At 38.7% G+C, this 19371-nt stretch overlaps 1 protein-coding gene across 1 annotated transcript; it reads right to left on the bottom strand.

Annotated features, from left to right (window-relative positions):
• Nucleotides 1–30: 30 nt before the first annotated feature.
• Nucleotides 31–17742, bottom strand: LOC110441595 (major facilitator superfamily domain-containing protein 7-b-like; the record flags this gene model as incomplete). The annotated part of the gene is made up of 8 exons (XM_021484788.1): nt 17527–17742; nt 13184–13246; nt 7860–7941; nt 5947–6105; nt 5140–5356; nt 4517–4599; nt 688–822; nt 31–147 (listed from the first exon to the last, which is right to left on the bottom strand). Coding segments are annotated over exons 1-8 (924 nt in total), but the record flags the coding sequence as incomplete, so codon positions are not given.
• Nucleotides 17743–19371: the final 1629 nt, after the last annotated feature.

Raw genomic sequence — 19371 nt, 5'->3', positions numbered from 1 at the left:
CATGTATTGTCTGTCTACTGCCACACTTACGTTAGAGTATCCTCGTGGACAGAGTATCTGGTCGAGAAACGAGGTAAAAGCAGTAAAAATGGCAAGACCCGCTCCAAACAGGAAGTTCAGTATCCAATAATTCTTGTTTTTCACCATCTGAAACACGGTTTTTAATACATAAACTACTTATAATCTAAAATATATTAACACTTCCATATTTCAGGATTTTCTGGAATCACAGAAGCTATTAAAGGGAAGCAACTTGAAGTCAAAAGACACTTTTAGTACACAAAAAATATCATAAAATATTTTAATATTTGCAAAATGAAATTTTTAAAAAAAATCTCAGTGATGAATCAAGCATGTTCACACTTCTGTTGAATTTCACAGATTTCAGACAGATTTTATCATGTCTACATAATGTATAGCTGTATGTGTAACCAAGCTCACTATGAGTCGAACCCAGAACTACAAATTACCAGCCCAGTTCTCTACCAATTGAGCAAAGAAATGATGGAAAACAAATTTGGCATGCATCTGATTTAATTGGTCTGTTAGGTGGAGCCTATCTAGTGACTGAAACAAATTATATTTATTATGGAAATAGAACAAAACACAGGTTCCTAATCACAGCAAAGTATAAAGTCTGGGATGCAGATCAACTTAATCATACAACTATTCAAATGAATGCCTAACCTTCTTGAATCCCTGAATGAATGGCTGCGAGTCCTCGTCAGCACTGGCTGATGGCGGTGTTGGGGGTACTGAGCTACAGACACCGAATGTTGTCATCAACATCACAAGCACAGCAGGCGCTGTCACCACCCACAGCTGTGGGAGACATAATGTACCAATAGTAGTTTAAACTGCTTTTTATTGTAGTTCCAATATGCTTTATAAATTACAATGAAAAAACAGAGTCTAACCAAAGTACTACCAATACAGACAACAGAATTTAATCACCAAACCACTGACAGTGAAACCAGTACAGTCAGAAACAGATATATAGCCGTAGTCAGAGTAGTCAGAGTAGGCAGGCTTTATTTTGTTACACAGATTCCACGCTCGGCTATTCCAGTAAAACACCTATCCCATTCTAGGCTCCAGGTTTAGTTTTGGGGTACAATCTGTAGATTTAATTAACAGTTTTGCTCAGATGTAATATGCTAGGAAACCTAACCACATAGCAGGAATTTATTTTGGAGTCCTGTTGTCAGAGATGTTTTACAGGAACAGCCTGTACACAGTTAGAGCCTAGTTTATACGATCTCCACATTATACAGGGTCAGATAGATGTTTTACAGGAACAGCCTGTACACGGTTAAAGCCTAGTGATAAGGTCTCCACATTGTACAGGGTCAGATAGATGTTTTACAGGAACAGCCTGTACACAGTTAGAGCCTAGTTTATACGGTCTCCACATTGTATAGGGTAAGATAGATGTTTTACAGGAACAGCCTGTACACAGTTAGAGCCTAGTTTATAAGGTCTCTACATTATAAAGGGTAACATAGATGTTTTACAGGAACAGCCTGTACACAGTTAAAGCCTAGTTTATACGGTCTCTACAGTATAAAGGGTAAGACAGATGTTTTACAGGAACAGCCTGTACACAGTTAGTGCCTAGTTTATACGGTCTCCACATTGTACAGGGTCAGATAGATGTTTTACAGGAACAGCCTGTACACAGTTAAAGCCTAGTTTATACGGTTTCTACAGTATAAAGGGTAAGATAGATGTTTTACAGGAACAGCCTGTACACAGTTAGTGCCTAGTTTATACGGTCTCTACATTATACAGGGTAAGATAGATGTTTTACAGGAACAGCCTGTACACATTTAGAGCCTAGTTTATACGGTCTCCACATTATACAGGGTCAGATATATGTTTTACAGTAACAGCCTGTACACAGTTAAAGCTTAGTTTATACGGTCTCTACAGTATAAAGGGTAAGACAGATTTTTTACAGGAACAGCCTGTACACAGTTAGAGCCTAGTTTATACGGTCTCCACATTATACAGTGTCAGATATATGTTTTACAGGAACAGCCTGTACACAGTTAGAGCCTAGTTTATACGGTCTCAACATTATACAGGGTCAGATATATGTTTTACAGTAACAGCCTGTACACAGTTAAAGCTTAGTTTATACGGTCAACACATTATAAAGGGTAAGATAGGTGTTTTACAGGAACAGCCTGTACACAGTTAGTGCCTAGTTTGTACGGTCTCCACATTGTACAGGGTCAGATAGATGTTTTCCAGGAACAGCCTGTACACAGTTAAAGCCTAGTTTATAAGGTTTCTAGAATATAAAGGGTAACATAGATGTTTTACAGGAACAGCCCGTACACAGTTAAAGCCTAGTTTATACGGTCTCCACATTATACAGGGTCAGATATATATTTTACAGGAACAGCCTGTACACAGTTAAAGCTTAGTTTATACGGTCAACACATTATAAAGGGTAAGATAGATGTTTTACAGGAACAGCCTGTACACAGTTAAAGCCTAGTTTATATGGTCTCCACATTATAAAGGGTAAGATAGATGTTTTACAGCAACAACCTGTACACAGTTAAAGCTTAGTTTATACGGTCTCCACATTATAAAGGGTAAGATAGATGTTTTACAGGAACAGCCTGTACACAGTTAAAGCCTAGTTTATACGGTCTCCACATTGTACAGGGTAAGATAGATGTTTTACGGGAACAGCCTGTACACAGTAAGAGCCTAGTTTATAAGGTCTCTACATTATAAAGGGTAAGATAGATGTTTTACAGGAACAGCCTGTACACAGTAAGAGCCTAGTTTATACGGTCTCGACATTATACATGGTCAGATAGATGTTTTACAGGAACAGCCTGTACACAGTTAGAGCCTAGTTTATACGGTCTCCACATTATAAAGGGTTAGATAGATGTTTTACAGGAACAGCCTGTACACAGTTAAAGCATAGTTTATACGGTCTCTACAGTATAAAGGGGAAGATAGATGTTTTACAGGAACAGCCTGTACACAGTTAAAGCCTAGTTTATACGGTCTCCACATTGTACAGGGTAAGATAGATGTTTTACGGGAACAGCCTGTACACAGTGAGAGCCTAGTTTATAAGGTCTCTACATTATAAATGGTAAGATAGATGTTTTACAGGAACAGCCTGTACACAGCTAAAGCATAGTTTATACGGTCTCTACAGTATAAAGGGTAAGATAGATGTTTTACAGGTACAGCCTTTACACAGTTAAAGCTTAGTTTATACGGTCTCCACATTATACAGGGTCAGATAGATGTTTTACAGGAACAGCCTGTACACAGTTAAAGCCTAGTTTATAAGGTCTCTACATTATAAAGGGTAAGATATATGTTTTACAGGAACAGCCTGTACACAGTTAAAGCCTAGTTTATAAGGTCTCTACATTATAAAGGGAAAGATAGATGTTTTACAGGAACAGCCTGCACACAGTTAAAGCCTAGTTTATACGGTCTCCACATTATACAGGGTCAGATATATGTTTTACAGGAACAGCCTGTACACAGTTAAAGCCTAGTTTATATGGTCTCCACATTATAAAGGGTAACATAGATGTTTTACAGGAACAGCCTGTACACAGTTAAAGCCTAGTTTATAAGGTCTCTACATTATAAAGGGTAAGATATATGTTTTACAGGAACAGCCTGTACACAGTTAAAGCCTAGTTTATAAGGTCTCTACATTATAAAGGGTAAGATATATGTTTTACAGGAACAGCCTGTACACAGTTAAAGCCTAGTTTATAAGGTCTCTACATTATAAAGGGTAAGATAGATGTTTTACAGGAATAGCCTGCACACAGTTAGAGCCTAGTTTATACGGTCTCCACATTATACAGGGTCAGATATATGTTTTACCGGAACAGTCTGTACACAGTTAAAGCTTAGTTTATACGGTCTCCACATTATACAGGGTCAGATATATGTTTTACAGGAACAGCCTGTACACAGTTAAAGCCTAGTTTATATGGTCTCCACATTATAAAGGGTAACATAGATGTTTTACAGGAACAGCCTGTACACAGTTAAAGCCTAGTTTATAAGGTCTCTACATTATAAAGGGTAAGATATATGTTTTACAGGAACAGCCTGTACACAGTTAAAGCTTAGTTTATACGGTCTCCACATTATACAGGGTCAGATATATGTTTTACAGGAACAGCCTGTACACAGTTAAAGCTTAGTTTGTACGGTCTCCACATTGTACAGGGTAAGATAGATGTTTTACGGGAACAGCCTGTACACAGTAAGAGCCTAGTTTATAAGGTCTCTACATTATAAAGGGTAAGATGGATGTTTTACAGGAACAGCCTGTACACAGTTAAAGCCTAGTTTATACGGTTTCCACATTGTACAGGGTAACATAGATTAACGGTACTTATTTAACAAACAAAAACCTGAAATTATAATTCTTCAATAACATTACATTACGGTCATTAATTGCTGAATGAGAAATTCTGTCTCTGTGTAACACGTAGACACAGATACTTACAGCAATTGGTATTTCCTTTTTGTTACAACCATTCACAATGGCCGGCAGTAAGGCATTTGTGACGAGGATTCCCAGTGGGTTCGCTGTCAAATGATCAATAGCATATTTTGATTTAAACATATTTTATTGCTTAGAGATTGCAACGTGATCGTGCACAAGATAAAGAACTTGTAACAAGCCCTTTCCTTATATATATACAATATGTAATAACATCAACACAATTTCAAGATGGCAGTTTATGAATAACCAGACTAAATTATAGATGATGAATAGTAGATCAACAGTAAATTGACTGAAATAAAGGGCAATACATGTGGCAAAACTTCACGTGTTTGGCTGCTTTGCAATATTACAAGACAATTAAAGTTTCATATACCAAGAAAATTAATACCAAACTGTTACACTTTCAATAAATACCAACACCTAAAAGAATTTTGCATCTATAGATACATAATTATAGAACTGACTCCGATAAATCATTCATATATTAATTTAACATATCATACTTACCTGGTATATTTCTTCAGGTTTGACTTCAGCGACAAACACATGAAGGTAAATCAAAAGTGAAAGTAAAATGGTAACAGCATTACAAACCTAGTTTAGACTATTGAAAGCCTTACCCATGGATGTCAACATGTTGGCTGTTGCTCTCTGATTTTCGGGAAACCAGATAGCCGCCAGTTTGGTAGGGGCAAACATCACAAAGGGTTGAGCACAAGCTGCTAAAATCTGACCAACCAACAGCACTGCGAACTTTGAGTCACCTGGGACAAAGTCGAATGTGCTGAAGTTACGAAGCAACGACCCGATACCATTCAGCCATGCTGCTGTCAGTAACTGAAAGCGTAAAACAATTGATATATATGATTATCCTTCATGTTTGGTAAGGTTTCTAGCTTTAAGCTATTTTCTTTTCGCTGTCACATCATATTATATTTATACCTTGTACAGGATTACAAAATAGAAATTCCATAATTGTTTTCTGTTCCATTTACAGAGCAATTTCCTTTGTAAACATGAGTTATCAGTCAATGACAATCCAATTTTATTATTTGTCTTCATTTTTTTTGCTATTACAGAGTCAAAAATTTTATACATTTTTTCAAATAACAGAGAAATCAAGAAACTATAATAAGAGAAATTCATTTACACTGTGGAAATTAAAAAATTTTCTGTCATTGGAAAGTAACACATGTGTCCATCTGTCTAGCAAACTTTATATACATGTACCCGTAAGATTCAATCTGATGGCTAGACCAAAGGTATCTGCCTCAAATTAAGGGGAGGTCTACCTTTACACAGGATATACTGTACATCAGTATATTAATATGTGTATAGTATGTCTCCCTTTTTTTTCGATGCAGATACCTATAGATAGACAGTTGTGTCTGGACAATTTGTCAGTTCACATTCTGAGATACACTCACACTAGCTCTCAGGCCAAAGGTATCCAGGATCCATGAAGCTGTCAGTCCAAAAGGAATCGAGGCAATGAGAAATACTAGGGATAGTATATTCACTTGGAAGGAATCTATATTATAGTAAACAGTAGTGAGGTCAGCAATCGGAGAAAATGTTATCCATACCTGTAAACCAAATGTTACCGAAGATCATTCAAATGTAAACAATAAATATAAGCTGTTTATGAAAAAGCCAATCAAATAAAAATTGACATTAATTTTTCATTGTTGTAAAAACAAATGTATTTTCATATTTCTTTAAAGCTACGACATAAATTTCCTGGCAAAAGTTAAAAAGTTAAAATGTTTTATTATTCAATAGATTGACAGAAGACTAAAAAGTCTGTTCTTTCACTGATCCACTAACTTGCAGGTTCTGGGAAAGCCCAAGTTTCCTCTGGCCGTGACACAATACTTAGACATTTTGACAGATAGATGTCTGGTATAGCTAGGACATCTATCTGTCAAAATGTCTAAGTCTGGTGTCAGGGCCAGAGGAAACTCGGGCTAGTTCTTGGAAAGAATAGGCTGTGCCCAAGTTTCACAAAAATAATTGTTAAACTAAAGGAAAATTTCTCTGATGATCTAATTATTCCATAAGATACACTTAAGCTTAAAAAAATTCTTTAATTAAGTTAGGGAATATGTGTCTGGGATGTGCTGTATCCTGTTGAACCCTACTGTACTGAGTACCTAGTCTGAAATAACTATCTCATTTTATATATTTTATTTAGTAGCTTACTTATTTTTGACTCGCCTACTGAAATTTGTTGTAAAAGGAGCTAGGCAGATATTCCCGAATACTTTTGAAGATCACTATTTCCTCAGAATACCTTGCCCTAATAATGAAAGCTACTCCATATACCGTTAACTTCAGAGGCTACCTGTATAGCACTGGACCTTAATCAGCACTAACAATTACAGTAGGCCTAACTACTGTAACAGAACTGGAATGGGTCAGTCATCGTCTATCGGGAAGCTCACCTGGTAGAGCATACGTCTAGAGTTTTGAGGGTCTCAGGTTCAAACCCCAGTCTGGCTGTGCAGTTTTCCTTTTCTGTTACAGTTAATGACCAACACCAAGGACTTAGATAACAAATCTAACTAATCTAATTCCGTGCCAACACTAATGTTTCAAGTACTAGGTGAATACACAGGTATCTGTGGGCGATATCTGAACCTGGGTTGTAACAAAAATAATCTTCAGGGGCGAAGACTTGGAAAAAGTAGGGAGGAATGTAACGGCTGAGCATTTTTCCGCTCCTGTTACACTACTACTGGGCTACTACTACCAGCACAGGGGCATGCAACTACTATTAATATTGATCTTATTTAAGGCTTTCAGTCGCTGGGTACGTTATAACCTAATACTAGGTTATAACGTACCCAGCGACTGAAAGCCTAAAACAAGATCACTATTAATAGTAGCTGCGTGCCACTGTGTACCAGCCTGTATCTGTTTACCTTCCAAACAGTTATATTTTTACTTGTTTTCCGGTTTCACAAGCATTGACATTTGATTTTCTGTTTTATGAGTTCATTAATATTCCGTGCCGTGAGTCATAGGACTAGGCAAAGACTCTTATCGGATCCACAGGGACCTGAGAATTTGTTGCAGCTATATTTGTACCTAAAACTACGGTGTTCAGAGTAATTCTACATGTTTTAGGGGTTTAGATCGACTTTCAGTAAAAATGACACCCCAATGATCTTTTTTTTTTTTACCGAAAGTCGATCTAAAACCCTAAAACACGTAAAATAACTCTGAACACCTTAATTTAGTTCCAAATATAGCTGTTATGAATTATCAGGTCCCTGTGACCGTATCGTACGATTTACAGTTTTGGCCGGTAATATAACGGAACAATGTTTTGTCTTACCATGGCATTTGACAAATTCAGGATGCTGACAACGATCAGGAGGAACCATCGCCGCTTATAAGTCCTGTACTCCGACGGTGTGCTTGACGAGGAAGAGAAATCAGAGGTTATCGCACTCCGTTCGTTAATAGAGACAGCTTGTCTCCCACCCGTCGGCGCCATTTTGTCCTTAAATATCATGTGACTATTTAAGATCATCATTAAAGATGCATCCCCCGTAATTTTTTATAGATTTTTACTGTCTAAATTTTATCATATAATTGATACAGTATTAACAATTAATTATGAAGCAACAATAACACGTCTTATAAAACAAACAAAAAACTTTTTTAAGACTGATTAATATAACCGCTTCAGTACTGGAAGATTTGCAGATTCGTAATGGTAAGATTGGGCAGAGATTTGAAATAGATGTTGTGATAACATAATTATCAACTGGTCAAATAAATGTAACAAAATATTACAAGAGACAACACAACTGATGATACCAATGCAGTGTGAGCGGGTCCATCGATTTACCCAATACTACCCAATACAACACAATACAACCCAATACAACCCAGTAAAACTGATATACCAAATACGTATACAATTAAAGTTAAATATTATATGTAGATCTTAATTGGGCATCTTGTAAATATATTTTCATTATTTATTAAGTAAATTAAAATCACGGGAATGATATACAATAATTTATCGTTGTTATATTGGATAAAATCAGGGACAGTATATATACGTCCCTGATAAAATATAGAAAAAAGAATTTCATTATTAACGAAGTTAATTATCGCGGGAAGGATATACAATAATGTATCGTTATCAAATTGGATAAAATATAGAAAAAATATTTTCATTATTTATGAAGTAAATTATCGCGGGAACGATTTACTATAAATCGGAAAGAAATCAAAGAAATACAGAAGTTATTGTTATTTGTAGCAAGCATCGCCTGTCAATCAATGGTCAGGTGTGAAACTAGTTCAGATGACACGTGGCCAAAGCCGTACCTAAATACATGTCAATAATTAGTCGTTCCCATCACATGTGGACGGAATCACTACACTTTTGTCTAAATGAAACAGGTGTATTCAGATGTGTAACTTTATGATTTCCATCGGCTTTACAAAAGATACCACTGATAATAACATAAACATGTTCGGATTGTTTCATGTCAGGAAAAAATAAAATTACACAGTCAGATAATAGCCAATGTTGAGCTTAAAATAATCATCTTGTTGATAAATAACCCTCGTTTTTAAAGTATTTGTAGTTCTTAATAGAATTAATAGTCATTCAATATTGAGACCAAAATAAGCACACACTTTAAAAACATGGAACACTCAATTAATATAAAAATAATAAAAGGTAAAATTTCATCAAAATTGTAACTCAATTTAAAAAAAACCAAGAACAACGAAACTTGAATACAAATATTTACACACATATATTTATTCATAAGTTTTCAACATACCGGTATAACTATGATGCGTAATAAGTTGCTGCTCGAGATCTACTATATTCCAATACATTATTCCAGAAAAACCCCAGAAAGTTAATGATCCTATTTTTTTTTAACTATTATCTTTTACGTTATGTCTTTATATATGTAAGTTCTAACAATACAACATATAACAAGTACAAACAGTAATATATGAGAGTGAGTGAGTATAATTATTTTCCGTTATTGTCCTTCTAACTACCACTACTGAAATATTCCATTACTCTTTCCATTACTCTATTGTTGTTAAGACATTAAAAAATATGGCTAGGTTAAGAAATACCCGGGTCAGCACAACATCGTTACTTGAATTGGGGGTTATTGGATAGTATTGGGTAAATCGATACTTGTATTGGATAGTATTGGGTAAATCGATACTTGTATTGGGTAAATCGATACTTGCATTGGGTTGTATTTGGTAAATCGATACTTGTATTGGGTAGTATTGGGTTGTATTGGATAGAATTGGGTAAATCGATACTTGTATTGGATAGTATTGGGTAAATCGATACTTGTATATGGTAATTTTGGGTTGAATTGGAAAGTATTGGGTAGTATTGGGTTGTATTGGGTAGTATTGGGTTGTATTGGATAGTATTGGGTTGTATTTGGTGGTATTGGGTTGTAAAGGGTAGTATTGGGTTGTATTGGATAGTATTGGGTAAATCGATACTTGTATATGGTAGTTTTGGGTTGTATTGGAAAGTATTGGGTTGTATTGGGTAGTATTGGGTAGTATTGAGTTGTATTGGGTAGTATTGGGTTGTATTGAATAGTATTGGGTTGTATTGGGTAGTATTGGGTTGTAAAGGGTAGTATTGGGTTGTATTGGGTAGTATTGGATAGTATTGGGTTGTGTTGGGTAAATCGACGCGCCGGTGTGCGCATGTATGCGAATAGTACTAATATTAATACCCGGCCTCCTCAGTACCTCACTGAAATGCCGAAGCCCAGCACTGCATTCCATCCGGTCACATTGTAGTGACAATGGGTGAACCAGTTGTTGCCATTCCCTAAATGCTGAACGTCAACTACCATTTTAAAGGACTTTGGTATGTCCCGGCCTGGGGACAGAACCCATGGCCTTCCTCACCTGGGCGAACGTTTAACAAAAAGCCAAAAGTGAGGTGTTGCCAAGCAAGGCGTTAAGAAATAAAAGGTAGTTAGAAGTAGAAAGAAAACGGAATAAATAAATTAAGGACATAGACACATACCGGGTATCACGATGCCACGAACAAGAACACTGGGTCATTAGAAGACCGGACTTGTTCCTGTTGTTTTAATTCTATTTAGAAAATGAATTACATTTTATATGCGACGTCCGGGTGTATAGTCATAGCAGAATAAAAACTGTTTAACTATCAAGTCGTCTGACAAATGAATGAACCTGAGCTTGAGCAGCCTATTTTAGCCGAATCAGCATATTCTATGTTTAATAGAAGGAGGCAATTATCATACTGATGTTCTTTTGAATAATAAAATATTTATGTAGATCTAAATGTTATAATTATATGTTAATAACACGGAATCAGATTAGAATCTATCCAAACCCGTGATGTTAATGGCTATTTAGTGTCTTGTTGATGATCATATATCGGTATGGATATGTATATATAAACATTTGTCTGACTCCTTATAAAATATTATTGATTAGTTAATTGAGTCAACATACACAGATGGCTGTTGGTATTAAAATAAACAAGAAAGTCATGTTTCTACCAGATGTAAGGAAAGTGTAAATTACTGAAAAGACGAGAGGTTTGTGTACATCTTGTCATCAGATAAACAACGAAAGATATCAGTTAGAAAATACGCACGTGCCGTAGACATCTTCATTTGTATTACATCAAACACGGGAATACAAATGCAAATGACAATTAGGAATGAGAAATAGAAAATGCAATAAAATATGTGTATATATGTGCCATTTGAGTCAATCCGTATATCATTTGGACATGAAATTAGTGACACATTTTTGGGGATACTTCCTCGGTATAGCTTTTGGAGCTTAAAATAAATTTTGGGGCGATATGCTTGTCAAACTTGGGGCGAAATGAACTATAAACTTGGGCGATTTGAACAAAATACGGGCGAAATGGTTTGCAGCATGACGGTTTCAGGGCGAATCGTCTGTAATTCGCATACCAGCTGCGATAACGTAGCTTTCTGAAGACGAGAGATTATTTTTTATATATAGGCCTATTGCTTCGTCAGAGCACTGTAAAGCGTTCAATCCGCGCTATTGATCGTCTGCTGGATAACCGAACTACTCGGTAGTGAAGCGGACGTAAAACCTATCAATCTATCAATCAATCTATTGATTTTGAAGGTTTGACGTCCGCTTTGACGGCCTTGCGGCCTGTTATAATTTCTCGTCTGCTGAAAGGCCGCAAGGCCGTAATAACGGACGTAAAACCTTCAAAATCAGTCGCGCTATATCACAATGAGGCAAAGCACCCTGTCTCCTGCACACATACACACACGCACACATACACAACACATTTTCAATTCAATTCATTTTGTTATCTTTAGGCCTTGCGGCACATAAGTACATAGATATGTTATACATTATATAATAAACGATGGATGCACGTCCTTAAATGACCTTAGCTGTTAATAGGACGTTAAACAATATAAAACCAAACCAAACCAAACCATTAGTGTCGTTCGTCAGCTTGATATACCAATCAGTATGGTAACCGAATGTACCACACAAAAGCTAAAAGGAAACACTTTTGTAAATGTAACTAACATCTTGTGGAGGCATAACCTCAAACGAACATTCTTTTAATTATGCCGATTAATAAATAACATTTAAAATTGAAAATTGGAAACACGCAACAATTTTGTTTCAAATCAACTTATTGAATATAACGGTAACATCAGAGACGCTTGAAATCTTTGGTAACCTGACTCGCAATACAACGACGGATCAACATTAGGAAATGCACAGGTAACATAGAGGATTACAAGTCACTCCCGAAATCTATTGATTTGGGACGATATTGCTTTTGGAGCGAACTGAATAGTTGGGGGGATATGTTTGGGTCGTAAAGGTTTTTTGGGGCGATATGAATCAAAATTGTGTCGTGACAGCTTGAGGCGTTACGGTTTTGGGGCGAATCGCATGAACTTACAGATGTCCCAAAAGCTCACATGGAGACAAACCAATGTCATTATCAATGCTTAAAACACGTTCTAGACCACACATTTCCCTTTTACCAGAGCCACATATATTATTGACCGGGGGGGGGGGGGGGGGGTGATATGTTGGTCTACCGAGGTTAATGAACGTCATCATCGAATTGGGAACAATTACTATTTTCGAAAACTATCATACATTTAACGAAATGGGCACAAAAACGTTAAACCATTGCATAACCATGGTCAAGTGAACCACTTTAGTAACATGGCGGGATCTAGAATAGATCAATTGACAAAAAAGTTGTATCGTAATTATTGGTTGGAAATATATTAAGTAATCAATACAACAGGTGATCTTGGTTTTTGTTGCAGTTTTAATAATATTATAGCTACTATTTAGTTTATCTCAACATCAACATTGTCTTATAACTATAACTAAGATAAATCACATGTCACTATAATTTGCATACATGACCAATGTTGCTTTAAAACTGGCTAGCTGATTTAAGACTGTTTTTATGCCCAAATTGAACGATACACCCATCACTACCTTCCTGTGAGTATTTAAGTATAATTGGACAGCATCTATTACATACAGTTAGGCGACGCTTTGTAGTTGACACTACTATAAAGAACACATCCTAAGCTTCCTGTTGTATAATTACGTGGTCCATTTACCTACCTGATTTCCATAGGACCCATCATTTCTACAGTTTTATCGCTAGTCCGGAGGATCTGCTGATCGCTGATAAGAAAATAAAAAGAAAGCGTTAAACGAAATCGACAGATTTAAAAGGCGCGCGGAACAGAATTAGGGAGATTCCGAAGTGCCCTCACATTTAAGGTGTGAGCTCGGGGGCAAGGTTATCGTAAAACTGTTTACTATACCTGTTGTAAGCTGAACTCAACATGGATCGATAGAGTTACGTAATGTAACCCCGGACGTTCTACAAGTTATTCTTCCATTACTATACATATACGATAATACAGTAACAATAGCCATGGCAGGCCCCAGTCTTCCCCAACACACACACAACCTGTTCGCCATACTTATTACCTGTATACACGTCACATGTACAGCGTATCCTCCGCGACGATCACAGTAACTATTGGACCGAAGAAAAACCAATATGACATTTCTAAAATATTCATGTGACTTCGTTTCGCTCACCGGTTGTGTTAATATACATGATACCTTGTTCCGCCAACCAGCTGTAGCCCTCGGGCAACACCTTACACCTTCGTTTATTAAATAAGGTCGGACCTAGTAATCTGATGATGCTTTCAAGCAAGCCTTGACAAAGCCTTGCAAGGCCTGCATATACCCGAAAGTGTTACATTAATAAACGAACAGGCCCCAGGTAACACTATCCACAGCCCACTCTCATGTGACGTGTTCCTTGCTCTCAAGGAAACACCATACACGTGGCGTGACCTTGATTTCCAGTTAACACCATATACCTCCCAGTCTCACGTGACGTGTCCCTTACTCTCCAGGTACCACCATACACATCATTACCATACACAGCCCATTCTCACGTGACGTGTTCCTTGCTCTCCAAGTAACACCATACACAGCCCAATATCATGTGACGTGTTCCTTGCTCTCCAGGTATCAACATACACAGCCCAATCTCACGTGACGTATTCCTTGATTTCAAGGTAACATCATACACCACCCAGTCTCACGTGACGTGTTCCTAACTCTCAAGGTAACACCATACAGAGTCCAATCTTAACTGACGTGTTCCTTACTCTCCAGGTAACATCATACACAGCCGATTCTCATGTGACGTGTTCCTTGCTCTCCAGGTAACACCATACACAGCCCAGCCTCATGTGACGTGTTTCTTGTTCTCCAGGTAACACCATACACAGCACATTCTCACGTGACGTGTTCCTTGCTCTCCAGGTAACACCATACCCGGTACAGTCTCATGTGACGTGTTCCTTGTTCTCCAGGTAACACCATACACAGCCCAGTCTCGCGTGACGTGTTCCTTGCTCTCCGGGTAACATAAACAGCACAGTCTCACATGACGTGTTCCTTGTTCTCCAGGAAACACCATACACAGCACAGTTTCACGTCACGTGTTCCTTGTTCTCCAGGTAACACCATACACAGCCGAGTATCACGTGACGTGTACCTTGCTCGCCAGGTAGCACCATGTCCAGCACAGTCTCACATGACGTGTTCCTTGCTCTCCAGGTAACACCATACACAGCACAGTCTCACGTGACGTGTTCCTTGCTCTCCAGGTAACACCATACACAGCACAGTCTCACGTGACGTGTTCCTTGCTCTTCAGGTAACACCATACCCGGTACAGTCTCACGTGACGTGTTCCTTGCTCTCCAGGTAACACCATACACAGCACAGTCTCACGTGACGTGTTCCTTGCTCTCCAGGTAACACCATACCCGGTACAGTCTCATGTGACGTGTTCCTTGTTCTCCAGGTAACACCATACACAGCACAGTCTCAAGTGACGTGTTCCTTGTTCTCCATGTAACACCATACACAGCCCAGTCTCGCGTGACGTGTTCCTTGTTCTCCAGGTAACACCATACACAGCCGAGTATCACATGACGTGTTCTTTGCTCGCCAGGTAACACCATGTCCAGCACAGTCTCACGTGACGTGTTCCTTGTTCTCCGGGTGACATCAAACACAGCCCAGTCTCCTGTGACGTGTTCCTTGCTCTTCAGGTAACACCATACACAGCCTAGTCTCACGTGGCGTGTCCTTTGATTTCCAGTTAGCATCATATACCGCCCAGTCTCACGTGACGTATTCCTTGATTTCAAGGTAACATCATACACCACCCAGTCTCACGTGACGTGTTCCTAGCTCTCAAGGTAACACCATACAGAGTCCAATCTTACCTGACGTGTTTCTTACTCTCAAGGTAACATCATACACAGCCGATACTCACATAACGTGTTCCTTGATTTTCAGGTAACACCATACACAGCCCAATCTCGTGTGACGTGTTCCTTGCTCTCCAGGTAACACCATACACAGCCCAGTCTCATGTGACGTGTTCCTTGCTCTCCAGGTATCACCATACACAGCCGAGTATCACGTGACGTGTTCCTTGATTTCTAGGTAACATCATACACCACCCAGTCTCACGTGACGTGTTCCTAACTCTCAAGGTAACACCATACAGAGTCAAATCGTACCTGACGTGTTCCTTACTCTCCAGGTAACATCATTCACAGTCGATTCTCATGTGACGTGTTCCTTGCACTCCAGGTAACACCATACACAGCCCAGTCTCACGTGACGTGTTCCTTGCTCTCCAGGTAACACCATACACAGCCCAGTCTCATGTGACGTGTTCCTTGTTCTCCAGGTAACACCATACACAGCCCAGTCTCATGTGACGTGTTCCTTGCTCTCCAGGTATCACCATACACAGCCGAGTATCACGTGACGTGTTCCTTCCTCTTCAGGTAACACTATACACAGCCAAGTCTCACGTGACGTGTTGTTTGATTTCTAGGTAACATCATACACAGCCCAATTTCACAGGACGTGTTCCTTACTCTCCATGTAACTCCACACACAGTCGAGTATCACGTGACGTGTTTCTTGTTCTGCAGCTAACACCATATACAGCATAGTCTCACGTTATGTGTTCCTTACACTCAATGTAACACTGTTCACAGCCCATTCCCACGTGATATGTTCCTTGATTTCCAGGTAACACCATACATCAGCCAGTATCAGGTGACGTGTTCCTAACTCTTAAGGTAACACAATAAAAAGCCCAATCTCACCTGACGTGTTCCTTACTCTCCAGGTAACACCATACACAGCCCAGTCTCACGTGACGTGTTCCTTGCTCTCCAGGTATTACCATACACAGCCCAGTCTCACATGACGTGTTCCTTACTCCCCAGGTAACACCATACACAGCCGAGTATCACGTGACGTGTTCCTTACCCTTCAGGTAACACTATACACAGCCGAGTATCACGTGACGTGTTCCTTACTCTTCAGGTAACACTATACACAGCCAAGTCTCACGTGACGTGTTGTTTGATTTCTAGGTAACATCATACACAGCCCAATCTCACATGACGTGTTCCTTACTCTCCATGTAACTCCACACACAGTCGAGTATCACGTGACGTGTTTCTTGTTCTGCAGCTAACACCATATACAACATAGTCTCACGTTATGTGTTCCTTAATCTCAATGTAACACTGTTCACAGCCCATTCCCACGTGATATGTTCCTTGATTTCCAGGTAACACCATACATCAGCCAGTATCAGGTGACGTGTTCCTAACTCTTAAGGTAACACAATAAAAGCCCAATCACACCTGACGTGTTCCTTACTCTCCAGGTAACACCATACACAGCCGAGTATCACGTGACGTGTTTCTTGTTCTGCAGCTAACACCATATACAGCATAGTCTCACGTTATGTGTTCCTTAATCTCCAGGTAACACCATACACAGCCGAGTATCACGTGACGTGTTCCTTGATTTCCAGGTAACACCATACACCACCCAGTCTCAGGAGATGTGTTCCTTACTCTCCAGGTAACACTATTCACAGCCCATTCTCACGTGACATGTTCCTTGATTTCTAGGTAACACCATACACAGCACAGTCGCATCTGACGTGTTCCTTGATTTCCAGGTAATTCTATACACTGCCCAGTCTCACGTGACGTGTTCCTTGCTCTCCAGGTAACACCATACACGGCCCAATCTCGTGTGACGTGTTCCTTGCTCTACAGGTAACACCATACACAGCCCAGGCTCACGTGACGTGTTCCTTGATTTCCAGGTAACACCGTACACAGCCTAGTAGGTGAAGGGGGCAAACTAATCGATATAATAAGAGCAAAGACAAAATCAAACTTATGAGAAATAGATTTTCATTCTCTTTTGGATCGATGTCTTAATTATTCCGCGCGGCAATGCTTACGTTTTATTCTCCTTCCTTTTTTTCAGAATTTCTACTGTACGAACATTTAAGTAACAACATGATACAATTGACGTACCTGATTTCCAATGGAGTTTCCACAGTTGGATCGCTGTTCGGCAGGAACGTCCTGGCAGACTCCTCCATAATGGCAAAAGCACGGACTGACTGTCTTAGTAACCAATCCACAAATGTTTTCAGAAGAAAAACCCAAAGAGAGTATGCAGTAAACCCAACAGTCCACACGCTAGTTAACTGAAGTCAGTTACAAGATTTCAAAATTGTAAAGTAAAAAATGACATCGCCTTTACCACTACCTCCAATCTCTATATGTTGCACGGTTTTATAACTAGTCACTATATAGTAACCCAAACTGCCCTGAGAAGCCACTTATTTCTACTATACACTCGATGTACATCACCAAATCTGTCTTCTGGTCACCAAATTGGCATTTGTTTCTTTATTTCTATTAAGTATTTGGTGAAGACTTCCATATAAAAATGAATGCGTTTTCATGCAGGAAAAACGTTTCTGAACATTACACAGGATAATATATCAAGCTTCGTGGTAAATCACTGGACGTTCTCCTCAATCTTACCTCTTCTTATATCTTCTGTAGATTCCGGAGTTCGTCTTGAAACATTAACAGGACCCTCTCTTTTCCTTCCTTACATAAGTATGCTCTTTATGCAATGAAAACACTTGCCAAACCTAAAGGACCATTAACAAACCAATATCAATCCTTTAAAAATGTGCTATCATTCAACTGCCGCAACTCCAATTCACCATACACAAGTGAAACTATTTAGATTATTTCTTCACACCAGCGACGATTGAAGGAACACGTCGACTCGATTACAACGCTACAGTCGAAACACTAAAACACTAATTATCCTGAGTACGACCACAACATAAACTCGCAGCGCTTGTCTGAAACTCAACACAAATGTAAATAGATTAAAATCGAACCATGTAATCAGCTGATACGGACGGACACATGATACATGGTTAACAATTTACAATATACTAAATACACTGATCAAAAATGAATAGTCAAGGACGACCGGAATAGCAAGGAGGAAGCAAGGCACGGTACGGGATGTGATCAGTGCTATAAAGCTGGTGTTGTCGACCTCTCTCTCTTTCTCTTCTTTGTTTCTTTTTTTTCCATGCTATTTTCATCGGTGCAAATTGATTTTTTTGCGCATTATTTCATAACGTTTACACTGTAGTTTACAATATTTGCTCAAAAATAAAAGCCACAAAACATCTTTAACTATACATATCCTCTGTAAACGTTACCTGTACAACGTATCCTCCACGAACAGATCACTCCGCGTCCTTACCCGTATTACAGCTGCTAGCGTAGGACATCTAGCCATAATTTAACCATGACAGCAGCAAAACGATGATACGACGCTGCATTTCTCGTTCATTTTTGATAACAGTAGGCTGTCATGCATTAAGGTTTACTCCAGTAACATTTCAGGTAGTCAGTTTGTTTTAGGACCAGTTACGTTGTACGTGTAGCTAGCTGTACGACGTATGTACAACTGGAGTTGCTGTTGAGCTGTTCACTGCCTTTTTGACTGTTGTACAACTTAAGTTACAGACGAACTACATGTAATATTGTACAACAGCTGAACTACATGTCCTTTTTGTACAGCCCAAATTTTATCTAAAAATCTATATTTTTCAAACTTTTAGAAAAGAATATATAAATGTTAGAATCATTTTTGATAATTTTCCATAAAGTGTAACGATGACCAAGGTTTTAACTAAGAAACTCTAAACGAATTCTTTCTCATTCTCCACATTTGTATAAAGTTCGTTAAAATCCTTTGATGAAGTCGCTGGAGTGATGTCACCGAATTAACGGGACGGGACGGGAAAGGACATGACGGGACGGGACGGGAAAGGACAG

Source organism: Mizuhopecten yessoensis, unplaced genomic scaffold, assembly GCF_002113885.1.
Source record: "Mizuhopecten yessoensis strain PY_sf001 unplaced genomic scaffold, ASM211388v2 scaffold716049, whole genome shotgun sequence".
Classification (NCBI taxonomy): domain Eukaryota; kingdom Metazoa; phylum Mollusca; class Bivalvia; order Pectinida; family Pectinidae; genus Mizuhopecten; species Mizuhopecten yessoensis.
This window is presented reverse-complemented; position numbering and strand designations above follow the sequence as displayed.